Source organism: Notamacropus eugenii, chromosome 5 (genome assembly GCF_028372415.1).
Source record: "Notamacropus eugenii isolate mMacEug1 chromosome 5, mMacEug1.pri_v2, whole genome shotgun sequence".
Lineage (NCBI taxonomy): Eukaryota > Metazoa > Chordata > Mammalia > Diprotodontia > Macropodidae > Notamacropus > Notamacropus eugenii.
The window spans coordinates 125,499,855-125,515,362 of NC_092876.1; the positions used below are offsets into that span (position 1 = coordinate 125,499,855).

General features: G+C 36.6%; 1 protein-coding gene across 1 annotated transcript in view; it reads left to right on the forward strand.

Annotated features, from left to right (window-relative positions):
• INTS4 (integrator complex subunit 4) overlaps nucleotides 1-15,508 on the forward strand; it is an 86,140-nt gene that overhangs the window by 8,511 nt on the left and 62,121 nt on the right. The window contains exons 4-6 of the mRNA XM_072610751.1: nucleotides 1,410-1,516; nucleotides 12,115-12,300; nucleotides 14,809-14,859. Of these exons, the coding sequence (XP_072466852.1) occupies nucleotides 1,410-1,516; nucleotides 12,115-12,300; nucleotides 14,809-14,859 (344 nt within the window). The remainder of the gene's footprint in view (nucleotides 1-1,409; nucleotides 1,517-12,114; nucleotides 12,301-14,808; nucleotides 14,860-15,508) is intronic.

Below are 15,508 nucleotides of genomic sequence, written 5' to 3' on the forward strand. Positions count from 1 at the left end.
TGCTTTCCTTTTAGAAAAGAGATCTAAGAACCTGTGCTGGCAGGTCATCCTGGATGTGTTATGGTGCTTGCTGCTACGCGTGCTTATTGGAATATTTTTCTTATCTAAAATTACGCTGTAATGACATTTGTACTCAGGTGTGATTTATAGCTTCTGTGGAATTTCTTATTAAAGACTGACGAAATGTTTTTTTAAATAATGAAAGTTATTTATTGTCTAGATACAGGAAATGTCTTTTTCCTATAGAAAAATATGGTTGACAATGAGTGAATTTCACATATGGCTGTTGAAAAGAACAAGATTGTAATAAGGTTTTCATAGTTATAGGAAGTGATCTCAGCTCACCTAATCTAACCTTTTCAAATGAGGAAACTGAAGGCTAAAAGATGTAGTAGCTGATCTGTGACTAGAACCTAATCAAGGATTCTTTCCACTTACTGTGTTTTAAATGAAATATTTTTTCAAGGAAATATATTCAAAAAGAAAAAAAAGTTAATGTGGTTGAGGCCCCATCATTTCTCTTAAACAGAAAAAGAATTTTATATTATTTGTAGCAGGAAAAGCTGATTCTCCTTGAATTATTTAGTATTTCTATTCTAGTGCTCCACTTAATGGTCTCATTTCTTTCCTGCTAATATTGTCCCTGCATTGGATTCATGAAGTGATAGAATTTGAGTGGGAAAGGGAGTCAACAGTGGGCTCATGAAGCTGGAAGGAAACAGACATCATGTAATCCAGTCTGGAGAAGTTTTCTTACATGTATAATGAGGGATCCATGTGCAGTGGTACTAGTAAGTTTATGGTAAAGCTAGGGTAGCAACCAGTGTCTCCTGAATCTAAATTCACTGTGCTTTCTGCACTCAGCATGTTTAACATCCTGCTGAGGTGTGATTTTGGCATCCAGAGAATCTGGGCTTAATAGCTATGTTCTTAGTTGTTGGATGGGGACTGAACCTGTGATTTCATTGGCTTAGGGAGGAGAGGAAATTCCATTTACCAATTCAGACCATCCTGTTTTCTGCAGGTGAGGCTCATAAAGAGCAGTCCAGAGAACTGAGAGGACAGGTGATTTGGCCAGAGTTTCAGAGCCAGTGTGTGTCAGAGGGGAAGACTTTAGAGTCCCTGGTCTTTCTGGCTTTGAGGCTAAGTTCTATATACTAAACAGGTTGCCTCTCCCAGAAGGCTTCATTTGTTTACTCAATTAATTTAGAAGTATTTGTGGAGTTCCTGCTGTATATTTAGCATAGATAGGTGCAAGGAAGACTATAGGATAATTTGACTTAGTTTCTACCCACATGATGTTTACAGTTTATTTAGAGAGACACGACTTAAACTCCCAAATTCTCATGACCAAGTAGATACCTGCTGTTGTCTTGTTTTCATATTCTGTAATTCCATTTTGCTTCTAGAATCTCATCAAGTCCTTGCTCAGCTTCTGGACACACTGTTAGCAATTGGTACTAAACTTCCGGAGAATCCAGCTGTTCAAGCACGGCTCATTGATGTTGCCTGCAAGGTAAGAGAGTAAAAGTGGTAAAAACTTATCCTTTAATATATTACTTTGCATTATTTCATATGGTGGTGTATTCCATAGCTCTGATTCAAATAAAGTTGGTCTCTCATATTTTCAAGCATGAAGTTACCAAATCCATTTTTTTTATAACCTCTAAAAGAGTACTCCATTTTTATTTTGTATTCAGTTGAGGAACATGCTGATTAACTTTTTTCATAGGGAAATAACTAGAACTCTGCAGAAAAACAAAATATTTAGAAAACTTTGATTTGGAAAATCAGATCCCAGGATTATAGACATTCTCTGATCAGCTCACATTTATAATGCGTTTTAAAGTTGAAGTTCCTCACAACAACCTTATGGAGTAGATAGTGCTTGTATTATCCCCATTTTACATATGAGGAAACTGAGGCTCAGAGAGGTACCTGGCATCACATAATTAAGTATCAGAGTAAGGATTCTTGGATTTTTCACAAATGTTTTCTCTAGTGCCTTTTTTTCCTTTGAAACTGTAGTTCATAATTAATAGTTATCTCAGTAATGAAATAATTAAACTAACTTTGAAAGGAAAAACAGGTCATATACATTCTTGGAATTATCATAAGAGTATTAGTCAAGGAATCAGGAGACTTGATTTCCCTTCTGTGTGGTACCCTTTAGTTTCCTCACAGCATCCCTGTGAGTTTTGTAGTGTGAGTATTACCATTAGGTGAGTTACCTAAGATCATATGGCCAGGATGGAATAGAGTGAGGGCTGGACCCTAGATCGTGTGATTTAATTCGAACCCCACTTCCTCACCTTGGAAAGGTGGCATGGCATCTGTGTTCACCTACTCTATAGGGCCAGTGTAAAGAGAGTGTTTGGGAAAACCATAAGATGTTTCATAAATAGGAACTCTTAATCTTTTAGTTTAATCTTGGTTCCTAATCAATATTCTTTTATGCATAGCATTTACATAGCACTTTATGCACAAAGTGCTTTGTAAATACCTTTTCAAAAGATTGTTTTGAGATTTTGAGGAAAAAGAATCAAAATAGTTGTGAAATTAGGTAGCTAGTTTTGATTTCTGGGACCTGATTTATTCATTCCTTTTTAAATACTTTTGAGGATAGGCACAGTAATAAAGTGACTTCATTCTTAAAAAAAAAAAAAAGTATTTCAAAGCTAGGGATTTGGTCCTTTCCAGCTGTGATTTCATTTCTCTTGGAGTTCCGCAGGTGTGTTCAGATGGTGCTGGTCAGTAGGGGCGGGAACTCAGTATGTGAGCATTGTTGAAAAGATGTCTTCTATCCCATGTACATGTATTCTTTAGATTGTAGCTTCCCCTTAATTTGGATTTTGGATTTGCTTCTCTGTTGTATAGAAGACTCAAGATCTTTGCTTCTAAAGTGACTTTTTTATATTACAAGGTGATCCTTTCGTTTGTTGTAGTTGACAAGACTGTTGGGGTTTCAGCAATTGTTACTGATTAGTGATAATTTCCTTAATCACATTAAGTGAAATACTCTTTCTTGGTGTTATAGTGCATCTGTGAACTCTTAGAAACCTTGTTTCAAAGAAAATTAGTCCAGTAGCACAAACCTTTAAGTATAGGAAAAGTGGTAAGGAATTCTGGGTATTAACTCAGTCATTTGTTCAGGTCATTTATTAAGTGCTTGCTGTGTACAGATGACCATTCTGGGCACTGAGAGGCAGGCAAATATGACATCCTTTGTGACCACAGAGTAATGAACTATAGAAAGGGACATAAAGCACAGGCGTAGATAACTATCATGAATCATGTTTTTCAATTTTTAGGATTTGGTTTAAGTACTTATTTTTCAGATTGATATTTTGAACTTTTTAAATGAAGAACATCGAAATCAAGGTTTAGACAAATGTTTTACACAAACATTGAAGCAAATGCTTAATAAACGTTCAAAGAATGAATGACTTATGCAGCTTATAGAGAGAAGTTTATGTGAATTTGAAGAATTTAGCTGCCTAGAAAATTCAAATACTACTTCTTTTTGTTGTTTCTCTGGCATGATGGTGATTAAAATAATTCACACTCTAAGTTTCTAAAGTGCTTTCCTCATAACATGGTGAGGTAGGTAAATAATTAATAACTAATGTTTATGTAGGACATTAAGGTTTGCAAAGTGCTTTATATCAAGAGTATCAGACTCAGAGAAATAGATCCCTGCAATGCATATTGACTTAAAAAATCATAAATTAGCTTTATCTATATCATATTGTATCTTAATTTATTTTTCAAACATATTCCAGTTATATTTTAATCTGGTTCTTGCAGTTTTGCTCTACTGTTTGACATCCTGTTTTACATATATTATTTCATTTGATCTTTATGATACCAGTGAGTTGTAGACATTAAATGTGTTATCCCTAATTTACAAACGGGAAACTGAGACTTAGTACATCTTAACAGTATTACACTGAAGTGTGTTTCTTACAAACAACATGTTAGATTTTGCCTTCTCCTCCATTTTGCCAACCTCTTCCATGTTATGAGTTCTTCTCATTCATATTCAGAATTATGATAGTTAATTCTTTATTCCCTTCATTTGATCTCTTTAAGCTCCGCTGTCCCTGTTTATTTCTAGTGATTACCTCCAGGGTTGTTGAGTGGCATATGAGGAGAACTTGGCGTACAGCGTATAGTTGTTTTTTATTTGCTGTGTGTTTTACTCTTTTTTTTTTTTCCCCTAAATTGGAATTCAGTAGATTAACTCTGTTTAGAAATTCCTTTCAATGGGGCAGGTTTACAATTCACCTGTAACTAACTTACAGTCATAAAAGATTGGCTGTAATTGAGAGGTTAAATGCCCTGCTGGTGGCTATTCAGCTACTTACTGTGTCAGAGGTAATGTTTGAGTTCAGATTTTACTGTGAAATACACTCTTTCTATTCATTGACAAAACTTTGTCAATGGAAACATTGGGTTTTTGGGTTCCACTTTTTTTATTAACATTTCATATATCTTCACATATGTCTTGGTATTCATCAAATTCATCATTCTTTTTAGTGCAATAATATTTCATTAAATTCACGCATCACAATTTACTTAGCCATTGTCTAGTCATTAGACAGTTTATTTTCAGTTTTTTCTTATTTGAAAAAGTGCTGTAATATTTTTATACAGAAGTGCATTTTCATTTTAACAGCTTCCTTAGGGTATAAATTTGTAAAAATGAAATTGCTTCCTCAAGGGGTATGGATGTTTTTTGCAACTTTTATTGTATGATTTCAAATTGCTTTCCCAGATAGTTGAAGCAATTCATAGCCCCACCAACAGTGGATTAGCATACCTATTTTCCCATATCCCTATCAATATTGAATGTTTTTGTCTTTTACCATTTTTGTCAGTTTAGATACATTATGATAACTTAGTTGTTTTAATTTTATTAGTGATTTTTGGATGCATTTTCAAGTAGCTGTCAATAGTTTGCATTTCTGCTTTTGAGAACAATTTTTTAAAATATACTTTGACCACTTAACTATTAGAAAATTATTCTTAGTCATTACAATCAGCAAGCAGCCTACTATGTGACAGACACTGTGCTAGGTGCTGAGGATACAAATACAAAGAAAGAAATAATCCCTATTCTCCAGGGACTTTACAATCTTGTATAAATTTCATATACATTTGAAATATCAGATTTTGATCAGAAATACATAATGCAAAGATTTTTTTCCCAGTTCATATCTTTACTTCTTATTTTGGTTACATTGTTATTAATTTTTTTATCATTGAAATCATGTTTTTTCTTTTTATAACTTTCTTCAAAATTGTGACCTAAGATTTCCCCCTCTTATCCAGTTGTAGAAACTTTTTCTTTAATTTTTGATATAGCTTTTTTTTTAAGTTTTAGGTATTTGAGCCTTTTGAAATTTTTTATGGTATATTATATAAAGATAATGTATAATTCTATTTTCTGCCATATTTGTATCAAATTTTTGTCATATTCCAGTTTGAAAAATTTGATATTTATTCCTTTCCTGCTAAGTTGTTGGAAAAAAAATGTTAAATGACACAAGGCCCAGCACAGATCTGGGGGATAGAGGAATGTCATTAGATACCCATTCTAGGTTAACTTTGATGATTCATTATTGCCTACTCACAGACTCCTCAGACTTGGAAGGGACCTGACAGGCCACCCATTTTAATCTGTACAGGAATAAGGTTTCACTCCCATAGCATATCCAACAAATGATCATTGGGCTTTTGCTCATTGTCTCTGGTAAAGGGAAACCTGCTGTCTCCAGCTGCAGACCATCTAGTTTTGGGTGACTAATTGTTTTTCTTTTCATCGTGTGTAAATCTGCCTTCCCCCAACTTCTACCCATTGCTCATACCTGTACTCCCAGCTTTGTTTTTCTCCACAAATTTGATAAGAATTCAGTCAGTATCTTTATCTAAGTCATTGGTAAGTACTGGATTTTGACTCAAAGGACCTGGTTTCAAATCCTGGCTCTGGCGCTTACTTTATCTGTGTGACCTTAGGCAAGTCCTTAATTTCCCTGGACCTTAGTTCCCTCATCTATAAAGTGAAGACTTTGGGCTAGATGAGCTTTAGCTCTAAATATGTGGTCCTATTTTAATTATCACAGGGCCAAGGATAAATCCTTGGAGTATTCCACTAGAAACCTCCTTCTAATTTGACATCAAACCAAGAATGGCTGCTCTTAACTTCCTATTGTTGAGCCTTGTAATTTCTAAACCTTGTTGAGTAAAATTAAAAAATTTTCGAGCATGAAATCCCAATGATGTATATTTATGATAACTACTATACGGATATGTACATTATAAAACATTCACAAAATAAAAATTAGAAAAGATGAGATGAAATTAAATGAACTTTAAAAAAAATTATTTTTCACTCTATTAATAGTACAAAAAGGCTTTTTGCTTGAGTCAGAGGCCTCAGAACGTTTGTGTCTTTTCAATAAGGGCAGAAGAAAGCAACAAGGGGTGCACTAGGGCCGGGGGCCAGGTGGGGAATAACTAACTGCCTTTCTGAGAAGCACATGATTAGGAGGCTGTGGAAGGGGAGGGCAGCAGAGTGAGGCTGTAAGGCTGCCGTTCAGTTGTGCTACTTCCTCAGTCCTAATTCCTTTAACCCACCAGTTGATTTTCGTGTGCATCCACTTGTCTGACATGGTCACATGGACAGATCATTTAAATTGTCAGAGGTGGGACTGAAAGCCAGACCTTCCTGACTCCCAGAAACTGCACTCTCCTCTTTACAGCGCTGCTGCCTTTCATCTGCTTGTCTACTAACCATGCCAGCTAAGGGAATGAGATCAGCTTGTCCTGACCTGTTTTTTCCACTTTTTGTTTAATTTCTATTTTCAGTTCCAAATTATCTTCTTCTTTCTACCCTCTTCTCCACTTACTGAGAAGTTAAAAAATATGATACCCATTATACAGTACAAAACATGTTTCCATGTTAGCCATGTTCTGGGGGGAAAAACTAAGAAAAATGCTTTGGGCTGCCCTCTGAGTTCATCATTTCCCTCTGGAGGTATGGATGGCATTTTTCATCATGAGTTCTTTGGAATAATCAAGGATCATTGTATTGAGGAGATGAGCTGAGTCTGTCACAGTTGATCATTGTTATAATGTTGCTTTTACTGTGTACAATGTTCTCCATGTTCTGCTCACTCCACTTTGCATCAGTTCATATAAGTCTTTCCAGGTACTTCTGAAACCATCCACTTCGTTATTTCTTACGGTACAATAGTATTCCATCACTTTCATATACCAAAACTTGTTTAACCATTCCCCAGCTGATGGACATTGCCTCAGTTTCCAATTGTTTGCCACTACGGAAAGAGCTGATATAAATATTTTTGTACATATGGATCCTTTTTCTTTGATCTCTTTGGCATACAGACTTGGATCGATATCAGAGGAAATGCAGTTATGTAGCCCTTTGAGTATAGTTCCAAATTATTTTCCAGAATGGTTGAACCGTTTGGTTGCACAAATAAGTGCATTTTTATACCCATTATTTCACATTCCCCTCCAGCATTTGTCATTTTCCTTTTCTGTCATGTTAGCTAATCTGAGAGGTGTGAAGTGATACCTCAGAATTGTTTTAATTTGTATTTCTCTAATTATTAATGATTTAGAGCATCTTTTTGTCTGGTTATTGATAGCTTTGATTTCTTCTTCTGAAGACTTCATGTCCATGTCCTTTGAACTTTTATCAATTGGGAAATGGCTCTTTTTATAAATTTGGCTTAGTTCCCTATGTATGGGATATGCAAGACTCTCTACTCAAATTGACTACTCAGAGGCATCTCAAAGTGGTAACAGAAAGTTCCTTTATTCAATTCTCGAGGAGCAGGGCAATCCCTTCACCAGGTAGTCTGGAGCAGGGAAAGCCCAAGACAAAGGCAAAGCAGTGATATATATAGACCCTAATGCAAAAATCCCCTCCCACCACTGACCATTATTCTCATTGGCTGAGAATATGATCTTACATTCTAGGCGCGAAATCTAGCCAATCCCTTTGAAATCTAGTCTAAACTTCCCTCCCCCTTGTCCTTTAAAAAGCCCGCAAAAATACACAAATGAAGCATTGAGAGTACATGGAAATGAGGCGCATGCAAATAAAGGCATCGAACAGTTATGTAAATGAGGCGGACCTGTTTGAGGACCCTCGATTACTCAGACACATGCAAATGAAGGAATTGAAAAGTTAGCAAGTTTTATCCATTCATTGAGATCCTAATGCACTACATAGTCTGTGTCCTCATATGGGAATTACTCTACTCTGAAGGCATTGTAACCTGAGCCTTTCGGTCTCTTTTACCCCCTTGGAGAAGAATTCACAATCTGAGAAGTCTTCACTGAATCTATTCCACTCACCTATATAGATGAGAAATGAGACATTTAGCAGAGAAATTTGCTGTAAAGACTTTTCCCCCCAGTTTCCTGCTTTTCTTCTTAATTTTGGCTGCATTGGTTTTGTTTGTGCAAAACTTTTAATTTTATCAAAATTATCTATTTTGCCACCCCTGATCTTCTGTATCTATTATTTTGTCTTGTCATGATCTTTTCTTCAAGAAATATGCTAGCTTTTGGTGATCACTAATGTTTGCCTTAAAAGTTCACCTTTAAAGTTATCCCTTTAATATAGTACATTTTACAATTTTACCAGGAACTGTAGTCAGACTTATTGGGCTGTAGTTTGTACATTAGGATGTCTTCCTTTTTTTTTTTTTTTGAAAATTAGAACATTATTCTCTTACAAAATACCAATACCTTTGCATAGTCTTTAGAGATCAGTCCTAATGGCTCATTAATCAGCCCTACAAGAGTTTTCATTACCCAGGTGTCTAGTTGTTGGGTTCTGGTGACTTGAAATCATCGAAGACAAATAGGTACCACTTCTTCCACTGACAGAGGAGATGGGATTATTCTTTCTTCACCACTCACCTTCTCTTTGGGGTTGGGGGGATGCCTCTACGCTCACTCACTATCATTCTATCTAACTTGACTCTCTATTCCTATCAATCTAGTTCTTTCCTTTCAGAGACAATGATTCTTCTTGGTAGAGAAAACAGAAGCTAGGTAAGAGAGCTGACAAGTGCTTCCATCACTCCACCGTCCCTTGTCCCAGCTCCTTCAGGCTGTGCTACTATGGTTTATTTGGTCCCTTTTTTTCCCTCTAATAGAGCTTAAAAGGTAAAAGAAAACTTTTTTTTTTTTTTGTTCTCAGCCTAAGCATTGGTAATCTGAATGAGGTTATTACAAACCTTGCCATGCATTTGTATTCATACTCTTAGAAGGGATCTCTTGGTTCTTTGTAACATATTTTTTAAAAAATCTATGTTGGTCAGGGCATTCTCTGGGCCTTGATTGATCTCCTTAGACAGTTTCCTCTTTTCATTCTTTTAGAAATTGTTTCCTTTGTCCATTCAGAATTTAATTTTTAAGAGCTTCCCATCCAAGCTGGGCTAACTTCTGTAAAATTTTAGGCCGTGATATTCTCACCAATCTCTTTGAAACCTGTTCTCACAAAATCTCTGGCACTTGTCATGCTGTAGTTAGCTCTACTCTCCTTATTCTTTGGCTTTAGCCGTCAATCACCAAATTACCTAATAGAAGACTTCTAGCCTATTTTTCTCCTCATTGTCTGTATGAGTAACATGAGAGACTTTGTTGAATACTTTGCTGAATTTCAGTTCTACGTCAGGCCTCTGATTTACCCCAGTCTAACCTTATCAGAAAAGGAAATTAAGTCAGTCTGGCTGACTGACTGACAGTCCATTCTTTTATTCATTTTAAAAATGTTATTTTATTCTACACCCAACAAACATCAAAAGAAAAAAATTATCATTTCCATATACATGGAACAGGGGGAAAATCGATCACATGGATCCATGAATTTCTGTTATGTATAATTTGGCCTTTTTTAAAGGTATATAATAAATTCATTACTTTCAGAGCTATCTTGTTTATCTGTCTTTGCTTGTGAACCTCTGCTCTCCTCTGTGCATTTTCTTTTAAATGCTTAGTGTGTCTCTTTTTCATGTCCTCCACATTGGAAAAAGAGAAAAAAATTTCGTAACAAAAAAGCAGTCACAAAACCAATCCACACACTAGCTATTGTCCAAAAGTGTTTTTCTTCTCCTACATCTTGAATCTGCCCCCTCCCTCTCAGGAAGGGAATAGATCACTTTAGAATTGGGCCGTGACTCATTCTTAATGAAGCCATGCTGGCTCTTGTGTTGCTTGTGAGATCTGGATAATTTTAATTTCAGTTTGACCCATGTCATATTATAGTATTGAGGATAATGGGCTTAGAAAGTTAGAAGATATGGGTTTAAGTTCTGGCCTTGCTGTTTAATAATTCAATACATGCAGGCATGATTCTCCTTCATCCCTTAGAGCTTCAGTGTCATTATCTGTAACAAGGATGATAACGTTTGCAATATATGCCTTACAGAAGACTTAGGAAAGTACTTTGTTAACCATGCAGCATTATAGCAATGTGAGCTACTATTGTTACTTTCATGTTAAATTTAAAACGTTTATTTTTAGAAGTTTTATACCTTTTCTACCTTGATTTCTTTAGAGTTAGATGAGGTATGTAAAGGGAAGAAGTTAGGTAATTTGTTTAAATGAGATTAATGAATTTCTCGTATGGTTTTGAATATAATTTCAGATAAAATATGAAATTCTAGCATTTGAAATTCATATTAGGTTGACATAGTTTTCATTGTTAACTATTGAATTATCAAACCAATTTGGCAGGTTAAGAAATAGGGATTGATCTGGTGGCACATATTAGGTACAAAGCAACAGGCACAGTAGGAAGCTCATTTTTTGTGTGATAAACTCCAAAGTTTATCAAAACTAGTATTTGACAAACTAAGAAATCCCAGCTACTGAAGCAAGAACTCACTCTCACAAAAACTGTTGGGAAAATTGGAAAGCAGCCTGGCAGAAACTGGGTATAAACCAGTGTCTCGTACCACATTCCAAAAATAAGCACCAAATGGATACATGACATAAACAGATTAGTGGAACAAGGACAAATGACCTGTGAAATCTATGGCAAATGGAAGAGTTTATGACCAAATGAGAGAGAGTGTGAATTACAGAAGGTAAAATAGACAGTTTTGATTCCATAAAATTGAAAAGTCTTTGCATAAACAAAACCAACATGACTAAAAATGGAAGGGAAACAGATAAATGAGAAAAATCTTTGTAAGCAATTTTCTCTGATAAAGGTCTGATTTCGAAGATGTATAGGGAACGGATTCAGATTCATAGGAATATAAGCCATTTCCCAATTAATAATTGGTCAAAGCATATTGGTTTTCAGAGGAAGAAATCCAAACTATCCATATAGCCTTATAAAAAAATGCTCTAAATCACTAATAATTAGAGAAATACAAATTAAAACAACCCTGAGATACCACCTCATACTTAAAAGGTATTTGAGGGGTTGTGGGAAAACGGGTACATTAATGTACTGCTGGTGGAGCTGTAAATTGGTTCAGCCATTTTGGAAAGCCAAATTTGGAATTTCATCCATTTTTATTTTTAAAAAGTTATTAAACTGCCTTTGCCCCTTTGACCTATTGATATTACTACTAGATCTATACGCCAAAGAGATTTAAAAAAGAGGAAAAGGACCCATATGTACAAAAATATTTCTAGAAGCTCTTTTTGTGGTGGCAAAGAATTGGAAACTGAGAGGATGATCATAAATTGGAGAATGAATGGTTTATGCAATAGGAACAGTTTGTAAAGACAACTTTGAAAGACAAACTATGATAGTCAACACAATGATCAATAATAGTTCAAAGTTGTAACCGCACTCCTCCCTGCCCCCCATCAAGGAGTAATGAACTCAAGGTGCTGACTGAAACGTTTTCTTGGACATTGCCAATGTGAGAATTGGTTTTGCTCAACTGTACATTTGTAATGGAGGTTTGTTTTGTTTTTCTGATTTTCTCATTGGGTGGAAAGAGGGAGGGAAAGAATGCTGAACTGAATATAATATAAAATTTCATTAAAACATTTTTTAAAAAATTAAATGACTTCAGGAACATCTTTTGATTTCTCTTCCTGTTGTAGCATCTCACTGACACCTCCCATGGTGTAAGAAACAAGTGCCTGCAGCTACTTGGCAATCTGGGCTCTTTGGAGAAAAGTGTTGCTAAAGATGCTGAAGGCCAGGCTACCAAAGATGTCCAGAAGATCATAGGGGATTATTTCGTGGATCAGGACCCTCGTGTCCGCACAGCAGCTATCAAAGCAATGGTAAATAAAATTATCAAAATGAATTAGGGATAGTTTTGATATGTTTTGTTTTGGTTTTGGGTCACACTATTGTTAATGCATCATGTGCTTTTGTATATATCTTTTTCCTGGCAGGAACTTCAGATTTAGTTTCAGAGTTTAAGATTTTCTAGAAATGAAAAACATGGATTCTTATATAATGTGATTAGACTTTATGGTCCCTTATGAGCCTAGATTCCTTGAGGTCAAGACCTGTGGGGTTTTTTTGTCTTTTTTTTTTTTTTTTTAAATTTTTTGTGCCCCTTACAATGCCTACTCATAATTCATAATGAGTATTTGGTAAATATTTATTGAATGCATGGTGTCTTATGGTATGTTTCAAGATGTGTGTTTGTGTGTGTGTGTGTGTGTGTGTGTTTACAGTGTTTCTGTCATATATACTTTACATGTAAGTATTAAGTGTGTGTCAAAGTGCATCTTCATACGTGTGATAAATGTGTCTTCATCTGTGCACCTCTGAGTAAGTCTTGAGTGTGAACAATCTGATATGTGTCTTATGTACGTACTTGTATAAGGATCTATGTGTGTGTGTCCAGGTGAGTGTGATTAGAAAAAGAAATCCTCACTAAAAGTTAGCCCATCTTACAGACCAGGTCGTATCATATTAACCTCATGTCCTCTTTGACAGGATAATCAGACTGACGGATAACGAGTTGCCATTCTGATTATAAATTTGGGTTTCTTTATTGTGGCGGATTCACTTACGTTCCCTTATAAATAGGATGGAGAAAGAAAGTTGAGTCTTGGTGAGCCACAATTAGCAAAATGAGAAGGGAATAAGGGACTTGAGAAGAGAACAGTGTAGAGCTGGCCTGGTTCATTCACCAAGGGGTCAGTATGGGGAAAGGAGGAGAGAGGGGTCAGTCCAGGCTAGACGGCCTGGGAGAGCACTGATTGGGGTCATAGTGTGGATGACACACAGAATTTGGTAAGGGAAAACAGGGAGAGGTCAAAAGCCTATTGGCTTTCTAATTTTTTCATAATCTATTGATTATGACAGGATAGGGGGGTTTCAGAATACTTCAGAGGCCAGGACTCAACAGTCTCTGATGCATTTACCACCTGTATGATCTTGGGCAGGTCACTTCACTTAGCTGGGCCTTTCATTTTCTCCTCTATAAAATGAGAGGATTGGAATTGATGACCTCTGGGGTCCCTTCATGCTCTAGCTCTATGACCCTGTGATGGACTATTTGAAGGGCTGCCATTTGGAAAGAGGATTAGACTTGTTCTGCTTGGCCACAGTGGGAGGAAGTTGTATAAAGACATATTGAAGTTTCATTAAGGAAAACCTTCCTAAACATTAGAGCTAGCTCCAGTGCAGTGGGCTGCCTCAGAACCTAGAGTTCCCTTCATTGGAGGTGTTGGAGAAAAGGCTGGACTTATGGCTTGTTGGGGAAAGAATTTTTGTTCATTTAAAGTTGGAACTGATGCCCCTTCTGTGCTCAGGTCATTATTCTTTCAGATTTGGCATGTATCTGTGTGTGAGCATGATTGAGCATCTGTGATGGAATGTGTCTGTTTTTGTGCTTTGTTATGCCTCAATGAAAGTTCCCCTGGGTTTGTATGTAGCACCTAGGACTGATTAAAGAATTAACTGGCTTTTAATGCTGTGGAGGTTGAAGGTCTAACACTTGATAGATGGTGTTTAGAGTTTTTTTCCCCCTGCTTTTGAAATATAGGTGAAATAATTTTTTTTTTTTAGCTCTTCCTTTCTCAGATAACCTTTTTATTAGTTTTATTGCTGCCTTTCTGACTTGTATCCCATTCATTTCTGAGTACACCCCTCTTACTTCTCTTTCCTTTTAACAAAGACTAAAAACGGAAAAAAGGATCAGTAAGATTAGCCTGCACAGGGCCCACTCTCTAACAGCATGTGTACCAATCCACACTTTCACCTCTCCAAGGGAAGTACAGAGATGCAATTTTTTATTTCTCCTCTAATGCTAAGTACTGTTTTTATAATAGTACAAGGTTCAATTTTATTTTTCCTGACAGTTTTGTTCGTTGCTCATGTAGACTTTTTCACTCTGCATCAGTTTATGTGAGTCTTCTCATGTTTCCCCTCAGGCCATTTCTTAATATAACCAAATTAACTGTGAGAACTAAATCTCACAGTCATGTCTGAGCGCTGCGGATTTGATGCCTGGGTCGTTGCCTCAGTTTGCCTTATTCGTTTGACATCTTCAGTGAGAGGTTCTCATGAAGTATTTGGTCAAGTTCTTTTACTGTGTAGCTCTGATACTGAGGAAAGAGCACTTTGATATGTGTCACGGCTCTGTCCTTGTGGCCTTGTCCATGTTAGTTCACCTTTCACCTTTATTTTTCTCATCCATTCAGTGCCTGCTCCCCAGAGTTGTTGGGAGGAGAGCGCTGTGCAGACTGTGAGGTTTGGAAGTGTTAGTCGGGTGATGTTAATATCAGATACACGTGTCCAGATATTGACGTTATCATTTCTGTCTTCTCTAGTTGCAGCTGCACGAAAGAGGGCTGAAACTGCATCAAACAATTTATAACCAGGTAACTCAATGACTTTCGTCATGGGGGTCAGGGAGGCTTTTTATTTCTGAGGCCAAACAAGTGAAAATTGTTGACTTCGGATGATGGGAGGTTTTATGTCCTTTGGGGTTTCACAGAGCAGGGGGGTTTTGGGAGAAAAATAAAACAACCAGCCACTCCAGCTCTTTATGACTGGAAGCATGAAAGTAATCTCCCTTGCTTAGAGTTGTAGAATTTTTCCATTTACTATCAGAATCAGAAAGCTGTGCTTTGTTGTCACAGGGTTAATGTGAAAATAAAAGACATGTTTATTGTAAGATCAATACCCTGAGCCCTCACCAGTACATATCTAGGATACGTACTAGACATAATTTTTGTGTGCTACCTCTGGCACACTGTGCCTGTAGCCCCTCAAGGTCTTACCTCGTGTTCTAGCCACACTATTATTGTCTGTCCCCATTTATATCCTGTGCTCTTCTTGACTTATTACTTCTGCTTAAAATGTTCCCAGTCATGGAATCCTCCTTCCCTGATCTGCTCCCTCTGCCCAGTGGCATCCTTCCTTCTTTCAAGGGCTACCTCAAATGCCACTTCCTAGAAGAAAGCCCTTCTTGATCTCATCACACAGAGGTGATTTCTCCCAATCTGACCTCATAGCACATTGTCTTTC